The 20,751-nt window shown below is 33.5% G+C and overlaps 1 protein-coding gene across 16 annotated transcripts; it reads left to right on the top strand.

The window, feature by feature from the left end:
• The first annotated feature begins 1,368 nt into the window (after positions 1-1,368).
• dcaf11 (ddb1 and cul4 associated factor 11) lies at positions 1,369-20,462 on the top strand. Of its 16 annotated transcripts, none has more exon segments than NM_001031675.3 (16): positions 1,369-1,579; positions 3,579-3,765; positions 3,897-4,024; positions 5,026-5,144; positions 5,819-5,883; positions 6,028-6,128; positions 7,541-7,687; positions 7,770-7,824; positions 10,868-10,936; positions 11,533-11,590; positions 12,033-12,218; positions 15,551-15,704; positions 15,791-15,943; positions 16,048-16,154; positions 19,415-20,230; positions 20,287-20,460. In NM_001031675.3, coding segments are annotated over 14 exon segments (1,626 nt in total). In that variant the 5' UTR covers positions 1,369-1,579; positions 3,579-3,589; the 3' UTR covers positions 19,523-20,230; positions 20,287-20,460.
• The last annotated feature ends 289 nt before the right edge of the window (positions 20,463-20,751 follow it).

Genomic DNA, 20,751 nt, shown 5'->3' with positions numbered 1-20,751 from the left:
TTTACTCAACACTTTTTATACTGTCATTTCATCTGAATATAATTTGTCATAATATCAAAAATGTCATTTATTAATGTCTCTATGGTGATCCCTGACACTGTATTATCTTGATCAATTTTAAAATTATCTTTTTAATTTTGAAAATTAGGTCATTATTAAAGTTATATTGTGATGATTTTTTACATTTCAGATGTCTATAAATGATTAAATTATCCACTTCTACAATTTCCAATAAAATCTCTTTGTTTAACTGCAGAGTTCATTTTTTAAAATTAATGTTGTCAGAGCAGAGCACCAGGTCTCATAAAGCAATTTGAAAGTGTACATAAACAGAAAACATTGTTGCGACAACTATAAATTGTCAAATTTGTTTACAGTATTTTACAGGCTGGCAAATGAGCAAATAGGGCTATGAATGAATTGGCTTTAAGCGCAACTCCACCAAACCAATGAAATCAACTCAACTCAGTGCAACCAAAATGGATTAATTTCACTGATCTCTATACTATTGTATGAGTGATTTGGGGTTTGGGAATTGGGGCCTCAAGCATCAAACCACCTCATAGTCACAATACATGAAGAACAAAGAAAACACTGTTTTATACACTGGAAGCTATCTATAAATATGTATATAAATGTAGCACATTTATCGAGCTATATCTAGATTGTAATGTAGGTTCTCTGAACTAAAATATATAGTTTTTAGCTGTTTCATCTAAACATCTGTAATAAATATTATCTGTAAAAAATGCATCCACATTTGGTTATTTGCATCCACATTTGTTTATATATATATATATATATATATATATATATATATATATATATATATATATATATATATATATATATATATATATATATATATATATATATATATATATTCTGATATATTATATACAGAATATATTATATATATTCTGACTGAATTCAATGGAAGAGAGCATGGTTATTACCTGAAAAATTCAGCATATCCAACAAAATAAGAGAGATACATTTTAAGATCTTGCATTATGTATATTCTACAAATTCCCATGATTTAAATTTGTCTATAGAAGATATATTTCTGTATTTCTCAGGTAATGATCATGCTCTCGATCTTATTGTAAATTTTTTTTGTGTTACACTGTAAATTTTTTATACTCAAAAATAAGTTCCTAAAAACAATAACTATATTTAATACTTAAATTTAGTAATTTAATATATAATTTCGTAAAATATTGAATCTCTTAAGTTTATTAATAATAAGAAGAATAATGAATGTCTTAAAGCTTATGATAATCTTTTTTCTTAATGATTAAGGCTTCATATAAAAAAATTCTCTCTCTTTGTGTTTGTTCTGTGGGAAAGCGTCGGTGTGTCACGTGAGCAGGCGAGTCTCGAGACCGTAAACAACATGGCGCGTCACGAACCAGGAGAGTCTTAAAAACAACTCAGGGAAGCAGCGGCGCTAAGCTTATTGAACGTACAGGTATATAAACTTAGTTTTTGCAAACACTATTTTCTGTTTTTTTAACGAGGTCTGCAGGAACAAACCAACGGGTAAAAGAGCTGTCAAAGCGCTGTTACCATTTAACTGGTGAGTGCCTCTCTTTTGTAGGTCGCTTACAGTGCTAGCGTGAGCGCTAACTTCTAAAGAATGAGCTGTTTTAAGTGCTGTTTTGATGTAATACGTAGACAATCTTATATCTTGCTTTTTTAAACTACTGGTCTGTAAATATAAAACCGTTATATGAAATGTTCGCAATATGTCATTTGCAGTTTTAGCCTGTCAATTTAGCATGCTCACCTGTCAAGTTACATCACAGTCTATTGTCAACAATTACTGTCCTGATTTTTAATCGCTTATTAAATGTCATAATTCAATGAAGTCAATTAAACAATATGATGTTAAAAACTGACTTAGGCCTACCTTTCAATTGATAAACTACATCAATGTTAGTTTGGTGGTATTCATTTTGCATTAATCAAACATATGTTTTTGAACAGACAAATACATATTTAAGCGGAAAATAACACTGTTTGCAATATATCATTTATTTTATGTGACCCTGGACCACAAAACCGTCAAAACAGTGTCGATTTTGCAATCGTCTGAAGTGTCAGTCATCAGAATCATAATATTTAAGTTTCCATTAATGTTTACTTTGTTAGGATCCTCAGGATCAACTATTTGAAAATCTGAGAGTTAAATTAGAAGAAGATCACATTCAAAGTCTAAATTAATTGCTCATCAATGTATATTACTAATCAAAAATTCAGTTTTTATTAATTTACAATAGAAATTTATGAAATATCTTAATGTAACTTCATTCTTATGTAATATCTAAATTATTTCTGGGATGAAACGAAAATGGCTATTAGCAAATATATATATATATATATATATATATATATATATATATATATATATATATATATATATATATATATATAAGAAAGCTTCTCTAAAGTCCTGTTTTGTAAATGGTTGAACTTTTTTGGCACTCACTTAAGTGTACTGTGTACATATACACTACCATATCAAAGTTCACTTGGCAACATGTTTTTAATATTAATTTATTAATTAAAATAATTAAAAGTAAAATTACAGTATTTCAAATTAATTCCTGCTCTTTTGCAGTTTTAAAATGGCCTGACTAAAAACAATGTCACAGTTTCTCCGAATATATTAAGCAGCACAATTTTTTTATCACCAAATGCTGCCCAGGACTGTTGCTGGAAACTACTGGTCTATTGTAATTGTTGAAAGACACAGATGATTGGAACTCTTACTATTTAAGCACATAATATCATTTACAGTTATTTAAAAGACAGTGAGATGACGCAGTGGCGCGGTAGGTAGTGCTGTTGTCTCACAGCAAGAAGGTCACTGGGTCGCTGGTTCAATCCTCGGCTCAGCTGGCGTTTTTGTGTGGAGTTTGCATGTTCTCCCTGCGTTTGCGTAGATTTCCTCCGGGTGCTCCGGTTTCCCGCCACAGTCCAAAGACATGAGGTACAGGTGAATTGGGTAAGCTAAATTGTCCGTAGTGTATGAGTGTGTGTGTGTGTGTGTGAATGTGTGTGTGTGTGGAAGTTTCCCAGTGATGGGTTGCGGCTGGAAGGGCATCCGCTGCGTTAAAATCTGCTGGATAAGTTGGTGGTTCATTCCGCTGTGGCGACCCCGGATTAATAAAGGGACTAAGCCGACAAGAAAATGAATTAATGAAGCTGAGGTTCGAACCAGCGACCTGCTTGCTGTGAGGCGACAGCACTACCTTCTGCGCCACTGCCTCGCCTTGTTAAGAAATATATAAAACAATTTATTTTTTTATTATTGTATTATTAAATTTATTAAATTATTTAAAATAAATATTAGTGATAGGGCAAATAAAAATCTTTTCCTGGGCAATAAAAAAATTCCTAAGCTTTTGGCTCTTTATGAATTTAAAATTTAACTCATAACGGTCTTAAAAATGTCTTAAAAATCTTACATTTAACTTGGTGAAACTTGAAGAAACTCTTTTATAGAATATCTTGCTTTTTCATCTTGAGTGTAATTGCCTGTATTGCTGTGGAATAAATCAATGATTTGGCAGACAATCAGTCTATGGGCTCTCAGTCCAGTTCTGGGATGTCCGGTCGGGGCTCTGGCAACAACCCAGACCAGTCAGAACCAGAAGCCAACCAGAACGCCAATCAGACGGGTCGTACACAGGCTGAGAGACAGTCAGGATCTGAAGAGGACGTTGACTTAGCACAAGTTCTGGCGTACTTACTGCGAAGGTAAATCTGTAACCTTCTGAACCTATGAGATAGTGGAGATACTGTAAAACATCCTGGAACATATTGTAAACCTGCTTTGCATTTCCTCCACATGGGTAATGCAAATTGTTTTACCTTTTTGTCTACTCTAGGGGCCAGGTACGTCTGGTCCATGGAAGTGGAGCAACAGGCCTACAGCTTGTGCAGTCATATTCAGACTCTGATGAGGACAGTGATGGGGCTTGGGATGGGAGGTTAGGTCATCGATATGACCCTCCAGGTAAATAATGAACTGTGTGCATGATTAATTTATGCTTTTTTACTTAGTTGACACCCCAAGTTACAGTGCAGTGTTTAAAAATTATTATGCATTATTTATTTTATTTTACTTTATTTTATTAACATGGTATGATAAAACACAGGGTGTAGTAATATGCAAACATTATGCTTAGATGCGTTTTTGGTACAGCCAGGAGAAAAAAATCATATCTTTTTAATTATACTGGTTTACTAAATCAATTATGTTTTTGTCTTTATATGCATTCAATAATAAATACAGTTCTACGTAATGGTTTGAACTGCATACATTTATACTAAAAGTTAAAAATTAACAAGAGACTCACTTGCTCACTTTCCTTCGCTTTAGTTCCTGATTTATCAGGGGTTGCCACATTGTAATGAACCAACAATTACTGCGGCATATGTTTTATGCAGCAGATGGCCTTCCAGCTGCACCCCAGCACTGAGAGTACACTAACTCGTGAACCACTAGTGCTGGGAAACAACTGTTGAAATCAGATGCCAAAACTGTTGGAAGTCAGATGCTTTTTACTTAAATGCTTGACAAAAATGGAAAAAAATGTGAACTTATATTGCACATAAGAAGAATGCAAGGAGCATCAAAACAGCATTTTGTGATGAATTTTATCATAAACTGGACAGAATTTGAAAGATGAGATTTTTCAGATTGAGTTTTACACATTCAGTTTAAATCTGTACTATATTTGTTCATAACATGTAAGGAACTGAAAGACCTTTACTGAAACTTTCAGGTAGAAATCAGTTATCTACTATAGTTGCTAAATACACATAAACTATTAAATAATAACTGACTAAAAAATAGCAGTTTTAGAAATTACTACTACATAAGTTTGTTGGGAAGATATCAGTAAGGAAATTCAAGGAAATGCCTAATATAGCCTCTTTGGCCTATAGTGCTGTGAAAACTATTGAATATACAGGTGTGTGGTCATTTACTATGCCTTATTTATTCTTGCTCAGTGGATGCTCAACCAGACACACAGGAGGTGGATCGCAGCGAGATCCACACTCAGATCCTACTGGCTACTGCTTCCTCAGGCTTAAAGGGCAGACACAGTTTCACACATATGCTGGCTGAGGCAAGTTGTGTCTATGTTTGTACTTATTTAATTAGTAAAAGAGTTCCTCAGTGTGGATAACGCTGACAGAAAATTAAGTTTCTATCACAGAATTTGGCAGATTTCAGATGAGGAATCAATAGTAGATCTGTACACCTAATCAACATAGACAATACTATGCAGGCTAAAGTGTGTGAGTATTAAATTGCAAGAATGAGACTGCATGTTTGGCATGTCTGTGCATGGTGTGGTTTTATATACTGCACATTCTTAGGTGTACCTGTGATATTTTTAGCATCTGACAATTTAACTGAGAAGTTGCTCTGAAAGTCTCTTTACCAAAATGTCAGTGTTTTATTTTATTTTATTAAGATTTATTTATTTGAAGAGATTGTAATTGTTTCATACCTTTAGGTTTCCTAAAAAAGACTAGAAAGTTAAATAGAAAAGTATTGTTAATAAAAAAAAAGTGCATTTGAGAAAAAGATTACATAGGTACTAGATAATTTTAATAACAATATAGAGTCTGAGCAGTTCATTGAGTTATCATACAGCAAGTTGTGTTTTTTTATTAGCTTTTTTGTGATCACATAACCAGGAAATTTATGCCAAAGTAGCTATGATTTTTAAAAAAAGTTGCTCTATAAAATACACAATTGTGCAACTTTATATAAATTGTGCTTTTCTTTCTGAAGCGGGAACAGGGGCGATGTCGTGGGTCAAGTTTCTCTCATGGAGAGTGCAGCCGTATTCGTTCACAGTAAGTTATGATACATGCAATGCAACATTGCAATATTTAAATATTTAAATGCTAGATAGATACTCACAGGTACACACAGGCTCAGCTGTCTAGTTTGTTGTTGCAATACAGTACATGTAATCATTCATATTTGTTTCTTCATAGTTTTTTGCCCAATCATGTGGTTTACAAGGACACTTATCAGCAGAAAGTATTTTGTGGAGTCTACAGTGATGAGGGAAATATGTTCCTGTCTGCATGCCAAGGTGAAACTGTAATTCAAGACTTCAAGTTAGCATTGCTGTTATTAGCTTAGTTCTTTCATAATCCACATAGCAGAAATGTTCAAATTGATAACCCATCCTTATTAAAGTCATATAGTGCTAATGTTTAAGTTTTTTTACATTAATTTATGTACACTGTTGTTTAAAGGTGCCCTAGAATGAAAATCTGGATATAAGTAGGCAGAGTTCATTATATGGAAATGACATACTGTGAGCCTCAAACACCATTGCTTTTTGTTCTCATGTAAATCTCATGTCAGATGTAAAATCCCAGTAAAAAAGTGTACAGTCCCAGTGAAAATCCATGCATGGGATCATTAATATACACAGCTCATACAGCGTTTGATTGGCTAAAATGATTCCTAATTAGTTCACAACAATAATTCTTTCTCCTTATTCTTAGTTTATCTAAATATTATACTTCCTGTGTATGTTCAACTTTTGTGCATCTGTGACTCTTATTTTAAAAATTAGACTCACATTTGAAAAGTCTGATGCAATCTCATCACAGCTCATTATCAGTAAAATGCAGGATATATGGATTATAAAGTTATGCAGCACCCCAAAAAGGCAAAAATTCTGTTTAACTGTATCTTTTGCTAGTTAAATGTGTACAATGTGAAATTTGACATCAAACGCATACAAAATTTAGTACAAAGGCTGGTTTAGACTTCTGCGTTGAATGCACACGGATTGTCGCACACAGTCTTTGCACAGTTGCATACCCTTCTCCATGGCTGACCCAGACCCTGACCCTTTCAAAAAATTTAACTACACATTGATACAATGCCGTGAGTTATGGTGATCACTGGACTCAGAAATGTAATTAATTATTTAATGCAAGTTTATGGTGTCATATCACTTAGCTCATATTGTGATTTTTCGGGGTGGAATTGATGCCAGTAAACTTTAAAAACTCAGAAACCACAAAACTTTAAAACCACATAATACAACTCTAAATACATCTCTGTCTGATTTTTTGCTGAGTTTAATGATAATTTAGCCTATAATTATTCCACAGCATAACTTGGGGGCAAACTTATTTCATTCACTCACTCATTAAACAAGGAATATAATAAATGAGCCTATATAACAATTTTTGGAGACTTTTCGCCCTTAACTAAGACACATATCTACTGTGTACATATCAGAGAGCATATTAAGTTACACTTAATTGCATTAAATGTAATTTATGGCACCTTTAAAGAAAATCATTGTTTAAATGGGTCAACTGGGTCAAGATGTTTATAATGTTATAAAATGTTTTATTTTATTTTATTTTATTGGGTTCATCATAAGAGACTTCTTATAATTTATTTCTTCTTAATCTCCAGATGTTAAAGTAACAATGTATCGTAACAATATCCTCTTTTTTTCTGTCCTTGTTTTCATAGACCAGAATATCAGGTTATATGACACTAGTAGGGGTCGTTTTACTCTGAAGAAGACTGTGAAGGCCAGAGACGTGGGCTGGAGTATTCTGGATGTTTGTTTTACACCTGATGCACGATGTGTGCTGTATTCCAGTTGGTCAGACTACAGTAAGACAGGAACAGGTCACTTCACTTCAGATATTGTCTGTATCAGTGTCAATGATTGTTCTAATGCACATCATCTCTTTAGTCCACGTGTGCAGTGTAGATGGGGACAATGAAACGCACACCGCTCTGGACCTCAAGTTAGTGTTTCCTCATAGTACATTATAGAATTTCTACTCAGGTAATCACATGTATGCTTCCTCTTCATGTGGATGATAGACAATAGAACAGATTTCCATAACCATTCATCACAACAATTATCACATGACTGAGCTAAACAAAACAGGACACGCTGGCAAAGTAATAGGAATAATAGGAAGTTTGTTGTCAAGGTAATGGATACAATTTAATTGTTTTTGTTTCTGTTAACACTCATAATTGTAGCTCTCTCTATATAAATGGCTGATGTCTGCCCGCGGAAGGTGTTGACATGATTCTCTCTGTAAAAGGCAGAGCACTACATTATTTATAACTACAATAATAGGTGGAGTGAGCTTGTCTTAGCAATAATATAAGATTATTATTTTTTTTTAATTATTCATTTTTATATAAAAATTATTCATTTTAGACATACACAAGTTATATTATTTTAGATTTTACAAGTTGAATAATAAAAAAATTAAACTTTTTGCCAATTTCGATATTGCTCAGTTGCATACAGGACTAGCTAGATTTTATGTTTATTTCAATTATTTTTCTCATTTAACATTCAACTGTCCAACATTTTGGAGAGGCACAAGCTATGATAATAATGTAGCGATAAAGGATAAAAAAATAATATAGGTGGATGATTTTCCTTACCGCGTGACCGCTTATAAAATATTCTTATTTGAATATTAAGCTAAAATTGAAATAGAATAGAATTGAAGAGTATCTTACTGAGGAAAAAAAATCACTGGTTCATTTAAATGTGTGCAACCAGCATACAGAACATATTAAAAACGGAACCCGGACAGTTTCTGACTGCAGAAAAAAGCAGAATAATATAAATAAAACAAAATAACAAAAAAAATAATAATAATATAAAAATATTAAATAAAACTAGATAAATAATATTGGTATAAATAAATAAATAAAAACTGAATAAACTAAATAAATAGGCCTAGGCCTGTACTAAATATATTTCATGGAAATCGAAAAACACACTGAATCCTTCTCGAGCTTTGAAAAACCATTGTTTTTTTTCTTTTCTGTCAAATAAATTAGCAGCCTTACCACAAATTGTCTAGTTTTCATTTAAATAAATTAGCATGTTTATGAGCTGTAGTCTGGAGCACAGCCTGTTGACAGGTAGGTTATTTATTTATTTACTTTATTTATTTAATTTCCATAAAATAACTTGCCTAATTACCCTAACCTGCCTAGTTAACCTAATTAACCTAGTTAGGCCTTTAAATTTTAGGCTGTTTTGAAGTTTCATGAAAAATTTCTTGTAAAATATTATTTACTGTCATCATGGAAAAGATAAAAGAAATGAGTTATTAGAAATGAGTTATTAAAACTATTATGTTTAGAAATGTGTTGAAAAAATCTTCTCTCCGTTAAACACAAATTGGTTGGTGGGGAGTAAACTGGAGTAATAATTCAGGGAGGCTAATATATCTGACTTCAACTGTATTTATTCATTTCTTTTTTAAATAAGAAATTATAACATAATGTTAATGTACTATATACTGTATAAAAGAACAAAAATACAGAGAAAATTGTGGGGGAGTGAAAAGAAAAAAGAAACAAACAAACAAATAAAACAAACATTTACTATGGTTTACACAGAGTACTTTTGAATACATTTTCTACAAATGATCCGGAATTGACCCTGATGAAAAGACTAGTCATGAAATAATAAATCATTCAAAGGAATAGTAAGAGAACAATCTACTTTATAAATTTGTTTTGCCTCTAACACAACACTTAAGATTAACAACAACGGGCCTTATCATACACCCGGCGCAATGCGGCGCGACACAATAGTTATTTGCTAGTTTCAGCTTGGCGCAAGAGTCGTTTTGATGTTTTGCACCACGCTGTTTAAATAGCAAATGCATTTGCGCTCATATTTGCGTTCTGGTCTAAAAAAGAAGGCGTATTGAGGCACATTGCTGGCCCGTTGCTATTTTGAGGAACTCAAATAGAAGGTTCAAATAGACCAGATCAAAGCTGGTGATCAATTTGCTTTTGTATAATGTTATTATTATTAGCAGTATTATTTATTATAAAAAAAACAAGCTTAGATTTGCCCACCTGTTTTTAGACCATATGGGGCACAGCATGTGTATTTGGATATAACTGGATATAATTTGAACACACTTCGTTATTATTATTGTTCATTTATTCATTTGCTCGAAATTAGAACTGAATTTAGAAATAGTTTTGAAACAAATATTTACTTAACAAGCAAAATTAATTATTTACAGGCTAATTGATGTCTGTACGTACAAGGTTTCCCTATCCATGAGAGCGAAAGTGAAAGTAGATAATGAGAAGGCCTTATCTCTTGTTTACTTGCTAGTGAAATGCTCAGTTTTTCCACTTACAAAGTCCGCCATGTAAATAGGAAATGCTCTATGGCGCAATGCAACTGACTCTTAGGGAGAAGAATGGGAGATGAGACTGATTTGTTTATTCTCAAAACACACCCATAACTTATTAAGAAAATAAGCTTAACCTTTTTAGAACATGCGCTGCGGCGCAAAGTGGATTTTTCCATCCTTAAATTTGCAAAAGTGGATTCTAACACGCCCTAATTGATTTGCGCTCTGCGCTTTGCACTTTGCGCATAAATCGTCAAAATAGAGCCCAACGTTTTTGTATTTCAATGAAAACAATCAATGAAAAATATTGACAAATGCACTTTTGTAAATTCTCCTCACTCAAAAGAACAGCAACCTTCCTATATTTGAATTGCCATTGTGTAACTAGCTGACTTTGCCAGCAGGTCTTCCTGCCTCTCTCATTAATTTCACATTCTCATTTTGACAACTCTGCACTGCATGGTATTTAGTACCCCTTGCTGTGATAATGAACTGTAACATTATGCTTTTAGAGGTTTGGTCTTGCTCTGTTCATCCCCAAGTAAGGTAGAGCTGAGTGAATGGAAATGAGTTTATCTGTCAATATAGCCTGTGTTTTGTATAAAAAACTACTGGGGTTTTTCTGTATTTAATGAGTCTTTTTATCTTTCAGTCCTGATGAACGGAGGTTCTGTGTTTTCTCACTGGCAGCATCCACAGATGGAAAAGAAATCTTAGGCGGGTCAGTACCATACTGTGGTCACCATAGTTGGACATCTAACTACACAAATCATTTTTTAACCTAGTCTAGCATGTTCATGTCTGGAAATATTCTGTCTGTCTGTCTCTCTGTCTATCTATTTATTTAGTAGGGGTAGAATGGTACACATAAATAAGGATTTGGAACATACTTTGGCTTTTAATAAAGCAGAGGGAAAACAAAATACAATTTTTTGGGAGGGGTGGTGGGATTATTAAACAGTGGTTTACTAAACGTGTTTAATTTTTCTTCAAATAAATTAAATAATAATTAAATTAAAAAAATTTTAAAGATAAAAAACTAAATAATACTGTACACTAAATATGTGGCACTGTTACTGTACTGTTAAATATTACTGTAACATTAAAGGTCATGGTTTACAACAGCTTAAACTATTCAATTCAATGATCAATTATTTATTTTAACATATAATAACACTCAATTTGAATCTTAATAACTGGTTTTCATTAATCATGTACCGTTACACCTCTACCACATCTAAAAGATTCATGTGAGAATAGTGTTTGTTTAAAATGAGCTTATTTGTTAATGATGTGCTTTTCATTTTGATTAAACAGTGCAAACGATGGCTGCCTTTATGTGTTTGATCGAGAGCAAAACAAAAGAACACTAAAGGTATGGTAAAACTTTTTAATCCAAGGATATTTTATTATTTATTTTTGTATGTACTTTTATTTTAGTATGTATATAAAATTTTATATATATATATATATATATATATATATATATATATATATATATATATATATATATATATATATATATATATATATAATTTTAGATAGGTAAATATTTTAATTTTAAATATGCAAACTTTTGGGCTTTTCATTGTTACTTGTTATTGTTATTTCTCAAACTCCACACTTGACCTAAAAAACACCCTTATGACAACCTGTTATAAATGTCAGACAATCTGTTGCACAACCTTTACAGTTCAATGTACTTATTAGTATCAATGCACCAAAGGTCTATTGCTCTGAAATAATTGTGGCTTAGTGAGAACTCTATCAAGACATTGTCATCATCTATTCAATCATATTTTCTCTTCGTCTTTTAGATTGACGCTCACGAGGATGATGTGAATGCCGTGGCATTTGCAGACAGTTCATCGCAGCTGCTGTTCTCAGGCAGTGATGATGCTCTGTGTAAAGTGTGGGACAGACGAACACTCAGAGAGGACAGACCACAACCTGTGGGACATCTGGCTGGACACAGAGATGGAATCACCTTCATACATAGCAAGGTAGAATAGCAGTCCATAGTCCATACTGATGTTATCGTTGTTAAGAAACTGATTTATAATGCATTAATAAAATTGCACAAATTTTTTTAGGGTTGCATATTATTGGAATAATCTGACATTGTTATTTTGTTTTGCTGCGATATATATTGCGACATGAATATAGTTTCAGGTTAGGATTTAGCTCTATTTGGAAATATTTCATTCATTTAGATCATGGGACTCAAGCTCAGTTGTTGGAGGGCTGCAGCTCAGCACATTTTTGCTCCAACCCTAATCAAACACAGCTGATCCAACTAATCAAGACTACTGTGGATTATTAAACGGGTGAGATTTGGAGGTGGTTGGAGCTAAACTATGCAGAGCTGCAGCCCTCCAGGAATTGATTTAGTCTTTTGATTTAGTATTTTTCTACGCAGTTCATCAGCATAAAATGTAATAAATTACAAGCATATATAAATACGACAAAGCAAAATTAAAAATGTTTTCTGGGAAGTGTAACATTATTAAGTACAGAAATTGAACAATCAAGCGTAAAATAACATGATCATCTTCATCATCATTAGGAATTTTTTAAATAATATTAAAATATCTTTATATTTTAATCTTTAATAAACAATCTAATCCTGCGACGTGAATATTGTGGATACACGATATATTGTTCAGGGTTAATGCAATATGTGATTATAAAGCAAAATAATGCAATTTACAATATAATATTAAATAAAGAAAGAAATAATTATTGCCTTTTTAAAATGTCTGTTTTCTTTTATAGTATATTTTGAAAATATTTATTTGCAACATTTTAAGCAGCCATCTCTCCAATCTTGCTGCACATTTCTTGTTCTATGGTAATAATATATACTGAAAACAGCTGCTGTATAATTGGATAAATGTCGTGCATGTGCAAGATATTTAATATAAACTGAACAAAAAAAAACTGAACAAAAAAGGAACATCAAATCATGAATCATAATTTTAAATATACTAAATGGATTAAACAACTTTATAGATTTTATTTCAGGGCTGTGTAGTTTTTTGTTTTCCTTTAATAATAAAAACCTTCATTTTTAATCTGCATAATGTGTTTGCTTGTGTTATATTTGACTAATATTTAAATTTGCTTGATGATATGAAACATTAAAGTGTGACTAACATGCAAAAAAAAAAAGATATAAGTAAGGAGCTAACACCTTTCTATACCATTGTACATTCAAGACAAGACAGCAGTGCAGGCATTTGTATAAATACCTTATATGAAGTGTATATTTAAACTACATGCCAGAAACCCGTGGACACTCACTGTATAATTAGTGGGTTTGACTGTTCCTGTTACTATCAAGTGCGTAAAAAGAAATACACTTTTGGCCATGAAAAACACTGTAAATAGAATAGTTGAATGGCCCCATTCAAAAAGAATGCCCAAGCATACTGCCGAGAGGTGTTTTAAAGATGGTCGCCGAGTGAAATGATTTGCCTTAAAGCAAAGAGCTTAGAATCGCCAAGAGGCGACACTCAATAGAACGTTTCATTGCAACAGCAGTGCCCAGCAACAGCCCTGCAATTCCGCCATTTTGGAGTAAAAGCGATCGGCCGTCCCTTGGATCTTATTGCTGTCACGATGGCAAGCAGCTGCTTTGTTTTTTATTTATTTATTTAAAAAGCGAATTAAAGCTAAGATACAATCTGAAAGATGACAATACTACACTTACTATCAAAATCCTCAGCACTTTTAATAGTTTATTTTACAGACTTATAATATGCTGTTGTTCTTTTGCAATTTTCATTCCAAAAATGGCTGCTGCGTGACACTAGCTGCATCTAGTGGCTGTTTTCCAAATCGCACTATGCTCTTTACTTAAAAGGACTTTGATAAAATCCTGCTAGATTTGACATCATGCTGCTTTGTTTACTGCATTAACTAAGGCAACCTCTTTATTCCTCTTGTTCTATAAGGCGCCCTCTGCTGGAAGAGAGTCATTTAGCATTTTTTTTTACAGTATGGCTACTGTTTTAGTTTAGTGCAGGTGTGTTTTATGTAGCATTGTTCAGTCTGCTTTAAACTACACACACTAATGTATGTCTGGATCATAATTAAAGTACAAATGTTGTTTCTAATTAATAATCACAGTTAGTCACAAACAAACTTTTATTTTCTGATATTTAAATTTTAAAAAAGAGAATCAGTGCAGAATCTTTAATCTGCTGTTGTAGTGTTGAGTTGTTTTAAATAGGAGTGAACTTTTTTTTTTGTATACTAATTTTTTTTTTTTCTCTTTTAACTCAGTATTTAGTAAATATAGTAGGGATGCTCCCGCCTGGATTTTTACAGCAGATACAGTGTACAGATTCGAATGTTTCGAGCTTTATAATTTATTAAGCACATTTTCCCTCTAAATATGAACCTTAAGAGAAGATCTCCTAAGATAATAAATATTGGTACGAAAAATTACAAACAATGCCATTTGGAAACATTGCATTTTGAAACTTATTATGTCTCAATCAAAAAAAAGTTTGTAGTGCATGTTTGAGACATAAAAAGTTAAAATGCACACCTATAAATGTAATACTTCGTTACTAAAAGGAAATAGGCCTACAAAGTACTCTTTTGCAATAAGTAAATTACAAGAAGTTATAGTATTAAATAGTCATGTTAAAAAAATGTATGTATGTATGTATATATATATATATACATATATATATATATATATATATATATATATATATATATATAATTTACCTAATAATTCCAACCAGCTTTCAGTGAACTTGTAATATTGTCAAAAACACAGAACTTTCAGTTGTTATATGTGAAAAGATCTAAATACATTTAAGACCATTCCAATATTTTGCTCGTCTTCAACTATTGACAGCAGATCTCTCAGTGAGAGAGAGGAAGATTGCACTCGCAATATCTTTACTGCCCTATTCATTTAACCTAAGAAACGTAATGCTTAGAACATCAATGTGCCTGTCATGATCTTTCCCCTTGCTCATTCACTGTTGTCTTCATGATTTTTGGGTATTTTAACAAATTTTTAGAGATCACTGAGCCACTATGGAGGTCATAAAGTTGGATGAGAAACTATATGGGGCTATCGCTCCATTTATGTCAAGGGATTGGAACATGCCTAAAATATACTGTAAGTTAAAATGTCGCCAAGGTTATCAAAACTGATAACGAGGTCCTAAAATTGATTGAAAGAGTCTTAAAAAGGTCTTAATAGGTATTAAATTTAACTGTATGATTCCTGTATATACCCTGCATTATAACAGTCAAAATGTTGCCTCCTTTCAAGCACTTTTTACACATGGTTTGTATGCTTGTCCTGAAGGGTGATGCTCGGTACTTGATCAGCAACTCCAAAGATCAGACCATCAAGCTGTGGGATGTGAGGAAGTTTTCACCAAAAGAGGGACTTGCGGCTTCACGACTCGCTGTAACACAACAGAACTGGGACTATCGCTGGCAGCAGGTTCCCCAGAGAGGTCTGTCAGCACAACCAGAATATCCTGCTTTATTATCAACCTTTTTATTTTTATAGCACCTGTTTTGTTATTTTGTTATCCTGCAGCACTGAAGAGGCATAAGCTGACCGGCGACACCTCTGTAATGACCTACAGGGGTCATGGGGTTCTGCACACACTCATTCGCTGCCGATTCTCCCCTGAATTCAGCACTGGGCAGAAGTTTATTTACACAGGCTGTTCAACAGGCAAAATAGTCAGTAAGTGGAACATGAGTAAAAAAACTAATCTTTTAACTGGTGGCTTTTTTAAAACTTTCAATTTTATTAAAATCTGCTTAATGTCCGACCTTCTTTTTGTGTAGTCTATGATGTGTTGACGGGAAGCGTTGTGTGCAAATTGTCCAATCATGATGCTTGTGTGAGGGACGTCAGCTGGCACCCGTATAACAACAACATGGTCAGCAGTTCAGTAAGTGAAAATTATGTTTTATACTTACTTTTAAAGACCCTGAAACATGCTTATTTTGCAGATTAACATTTATAATAGCATTGAAGCCATCTTATTTTATAGATAAAAAAAATAATAATAAATTTAATTTAATTTTGAGATTAGCAGTCGTTTGGGTTTGAGTTAAAATGCAAATGTAAAGGTATAGCACCTTACTACTGTGGTAAGACTAAAGACTATTTAATTTAAATTCTAGAAATCCTCACTGTCTATAAAAAACAAGAATTTTTAAGGCATTGTTCATTTGTGCTCAAAACTTTTGGGAGTTCCCCTGCAAGTCTTGCATCCTATTAAGAGCAGCACGTGTTAAGGATGGCACATAAAATAATAGGAGATAGCACACACCCCTCAAACAAATATTTTTAGTGGATACCCCTTGGGCGATGTTTAAGGACAATAAGATCCGCAATAAGTTCCACAAACTGTTATAAGTTTTCTTTTACGCCCAAAGCAATTCATGTACGTATTACATGCAGTTGATCGATGGATTATTATTAGCATTTGATTTTATTATTACTTTTAAAATTAATCATAATTATTTTTATTATGAATTATATTTACTTTTTAAATAATAATTATTATTTCTTTTTCTTTTTTTTTTTTTTTTTTGTGTACTTAATGTGAAGTGTTGGTGTTTATTGTGTTAAGTGTGTCTTTTTTGTTATGTGAAGCACCACCATGTCTGAATGAATTGCACCAAGGGAATTAATAAAGCTTTAAACTAAACCAAACTAAATTGAAGGTGCTTTTGAGTCATTTTCCTTATTTTTATTAAACTTAGAATTTTATAAAACCTCTAACAGATTTGACAATAAACAAAGCGTTTTGATTTTCTGATACTTTGTGCTTAAGCTCAAGATGCTAAACTCAAACTGTTTAATCAAAGCATATCGAAGCATGAACATTCGGTCACTTTACTGTGAAGTTTGTGTCAAGCCTTTTTAGTCAACAAAATGAACACTAATATTGGTCAAATCTGACCCTGAACCCCAAAACCAGTCACAATGATCATTTTTTGGAAATGGAGATTTATAGATCATCCTAATAAATGAGCTTTCCACTGATGTGTGGTTTGTTAGAATGACAATTGATAGAACAATACTTGACTGATGTACAACTACATGAAAATCTGGAAACTGAGGGTTAAAAAAAATTTTTGCAATGCAAATTACTGATCAAAAATTATGTTTTAATATATTAAAGAAAAGAAATGCACAAAATCCCTTCATGGACAATGGGTTTTACTTAATATACTAACAATTATTCAAATCAATAAATTTGACAATGTCGGGATGCAGCCTTGTAAAGTCGTGGTTTGCAGTGAATTAATCAATGCTTTGTTGAGTACACTTACCAATAAGGTTGTATTAGTTAATGTTAGTTAATGCACTAACATGAACAAATGTTCAACAATACATTTATACTGTAACAGTATTTGATTATGTAAGTTAGTTAATGAAAATGCAGTTGTTCATTGTTAGTTTATTTTAACTCAATTAATGTTAACAAACATGAATTTGGATGATACTAATGTATTAGTAAATGTTGGACTCTTGATGCCATAAAAATGGTTTAAATGTTACCAAATATACTCACTGGCCACTTTATTAGGTACACATGTTAACATCAATTTCTAATCAGCCAATAACATGGCAGCACCTCAATGCATTTAGGCATGTAGACATGGTCAAGACGATCTGCTGCAGTTCAAACCAAGCATCATTATGGGAAGAAAGGTGATTTAAGTGACTTTGAATGTGGCATGCTTGCTGGTGCCACACGGGCTGGTCTAAGTATTTCAGAAACTGAACTATCTTTAGGGTTTACAAAAAGAATTGTCAGAAAAAGAGAAAATATCCAGTGAGCGGCAGTTCTGTGGGTGCAAATGTCTTGTTGATGCCAGAGGTCAGAAGAGTATGGCCAGACTGGTTCGAGCTAATAGAAAGGCAACAGTAATTCAGATAACCACTCGTTACAACTGAGGTATGCAGAAGAGCATCTTTAAACACACAACACAACCAATGGTGCCACTCCTGTCAGCTAAGAACAGGAAACTGAGTCTACAATTCGCACAAGCTCACTACAATTGAACATTAGAGGATTGGAAAAACGTTGCCTGGTCTGATGAGTCTCGATTTCTGCTGCTACATTCGGATCCATCGATCCATCCTGCCTTGTACCAACAGTTTCAGGCGGATGGTGGTGGTGTAATGGTGTGGGGGATATTTTCTTGGCACACTTTCTGCCCGTAATATTTCCAGTACCTTGTTGAATCTATCCCATAAAGAGTTAAGGCAGTTCTTAAGGCAAAAGGAGGTCCAACCCGGTACTAGTAAGGTGAACCTAATAAAGTGGCCAGTAAGTGTACATTGACTAACGAAACCTTATTGTAAAGTGTGACCCTTTATTCTATTTTTCATATGTCCACCATTATACCATGGTTAGAATTACATTAGTAATACCACCACAGTACATCTATGTTGTATGTTGGTCTGTGTTAATTTCGTCAACAAGATTTTACTATAGCTTGACACAAAAAGAAGGTCCTCTGACACTAGTAAAGTGACTGAAAAGCTATGAATGCCTTCAAAGACCATGCTTTTCATTTAATATACGAATTATTAATTCATTTATTTTTTTACTTCGACTTGGTTTCTTTATTTATCAGGGGTTGCCACAGCGGAATGAACCACCAACTTATCCTGCATATGTTTTACACAACGGATGCCCTTCCAGCTGCAACCTAGTACTGGCAAAGACCTATATACTCACGCATTCTCACTCGTATACTATGGACAGTTTTGTTTACTCAATTCCCCTATAGCGCATGTCTTTGGACTCGAGGGGAAAATGTAGCACCCGGAAATCCACATGAACATGGGTGGAACATGCAAACTCCACACTGAAATGTCAGCTGACCTAGCCAGGGCTTAAACCATCGACCTACTTGCTATGAGGTGACAGTGCTAACCACTGAGCCACCGCGCCGCCCCTATATACTTATTATTTTTGTCATACAGTGTATAGATGGCTAATCTTACAATTATACCAGTGCGACTTAAGTTTTGTGGTCCAGTGTCACATATTTGTATTGAAATGCCTTATAACTAGAATGTTAGTGGTGCACAGTATTGATACAGTATTTTTGCAACATGTATAACATTTATTTTCACTAAATGAACATCAACACTGAATTCATGTCTTCTTTTCTGTTTGCTCAGTGGGATGGTGCCATTCGATTGTGGGAACACACACAGAACCACCTTCTGGACAAGGACAGAGAGAGGATGAATGTGGATGTGGTGGACATGAAGAGAAAGGGCTATTGATGATTTCAGAGGTAGAAGGTGCCGTAACTGGAGGAATGGGATAATCGAGGGATGCTATAAAAAGAGAACAAATGTTGTGCAGAGAATTACATTGCTGTAGTGTTAGGCAGGATCTTCAAGTGCTGTCTGTTTGATTCCACTTTGCTCAGGCAGTACAAAAAACTTGATTAAAACTATAAGGATTGGTGACGTTTAGTTAATGGACACAAGCTGGTTTGATTTCTCTTTTACGTCTACTTTTACACCTCACTTTCAGCTCTGAGGTGAATCTTAAAATGCAGGTTTAAGCTTTAGCGAAAGACTTTTGAGTGTCACTGCATGATTTCAGACAGGCACAATACAACTGCTTTGCTTAAAACAAATACTGTATGGTAACAGTGTTGCTTTTCTAAAAAGATGAAAGAAGAAGCAATACTTGTATCCTGAAATACAGCAGAAATAAGTTAGATATAAAGGACATGTTTCAAATGATTCTGGGAATAATTCTAAATATTGTAAGATATTTTATTGATATTAATGTCCAGGATTTTGATTTTGTAGCTTAATGTATAAAATCTTTTTCTTTGTTAAAACTTTAGATGTGTGTGTGTGTGTGTGTGTGTGTGTGTGTGTGTGTGTGTGTGTGTGTGTGTGTGTGTGTGTGTGTGTGTGTGTGTGTGTGTGTGTGTGTGTGTGTGTGTGTGTGTGTGTGTGTGTGTGTGTGTGTGTGTGTGTGTGTGTGTGTGTGTGTGTGTGTGTGTGTGTGTGTGTGTGCGCGCGCGTGAAGATGTATTCGTGGGTTTATGGGTGTGGGAGAGAGTTTCTTTATGCGTGTGTGCAAATGTATTTCTGTTGATATAAAAGGATTGATTTATGTCTGATTTAAGTGCATTTAGGATTCACTGAAACACTCATCAATTTGTTTTACAAGAATAATTAAACTTATGTGCACAACTTTGAATGTTTTGGGCTGTAAATCTTATTTAAAGTATATTAGCCAACCGGAAGCCAATGCTGTCAGCATGCTTTGGAAGGAAATGGATGCATATCTGCTTGTTAAGTGTAACGTCATGCGAAGTGGCTTTCGGGTCCAAGCGATCTATTAAACTTAATGGGGAGACTCAACAAATGCTAAAAATAAACGTTTACAAAACTATGTAATACTTACGAAAATCACGATCGCTATATATTCATTCATTCATTTTCTTGTCAGCTTAGTCACTTTATTAATCTAGGGTCGCCACAGCAGA

The sequence above is a fragment of the Danio rerio genome, chromosome 24, assembly GCF_052040795.2.
Source record: "Danio rerio strain M-AB ecotype USA chromosome 24, GRCz13ab, whole genome shotgun sequence".
Lineage (NCBI taxonomy): Eukaryota > Metazoa > Chordata > Actinopteri > Cypriniformes > Danionidae > Danio > Danio rerio.
Note: the sequence above shows the minus strand (reverse complement) of the source record. Positions and strands in the feature narration are given on the sequence as shown.

What these genes read in the sequence shown, in the direction of transcription:
- dcaf11 (XM_087308822.1), top strand. Translation starts at nt 3,590, where the DNA reads ATGGGCTCTCAGTCCAGTTCTGGGATGTCCGGTCGGGGCTCTGGCAAC. An exon ending in TTCCAGTTGGTCAGACTACA is followed by an intron (nt 7,688 to 7,769) that starts GTAAGACAGGAA and finishes TCATCTCTTTAG; the next exon opens with TCCACGTGTGCAGTGTAGAT. An exon ending in ACAACATGGTCAGCAGTTCA is followed by an intron (nt 16,155 to 19,414) that starts GTAAGTGAAAAT and finishes CTGTTTGCTCAG; the next exon opens with TGGGATGGTGCCATTCGATT.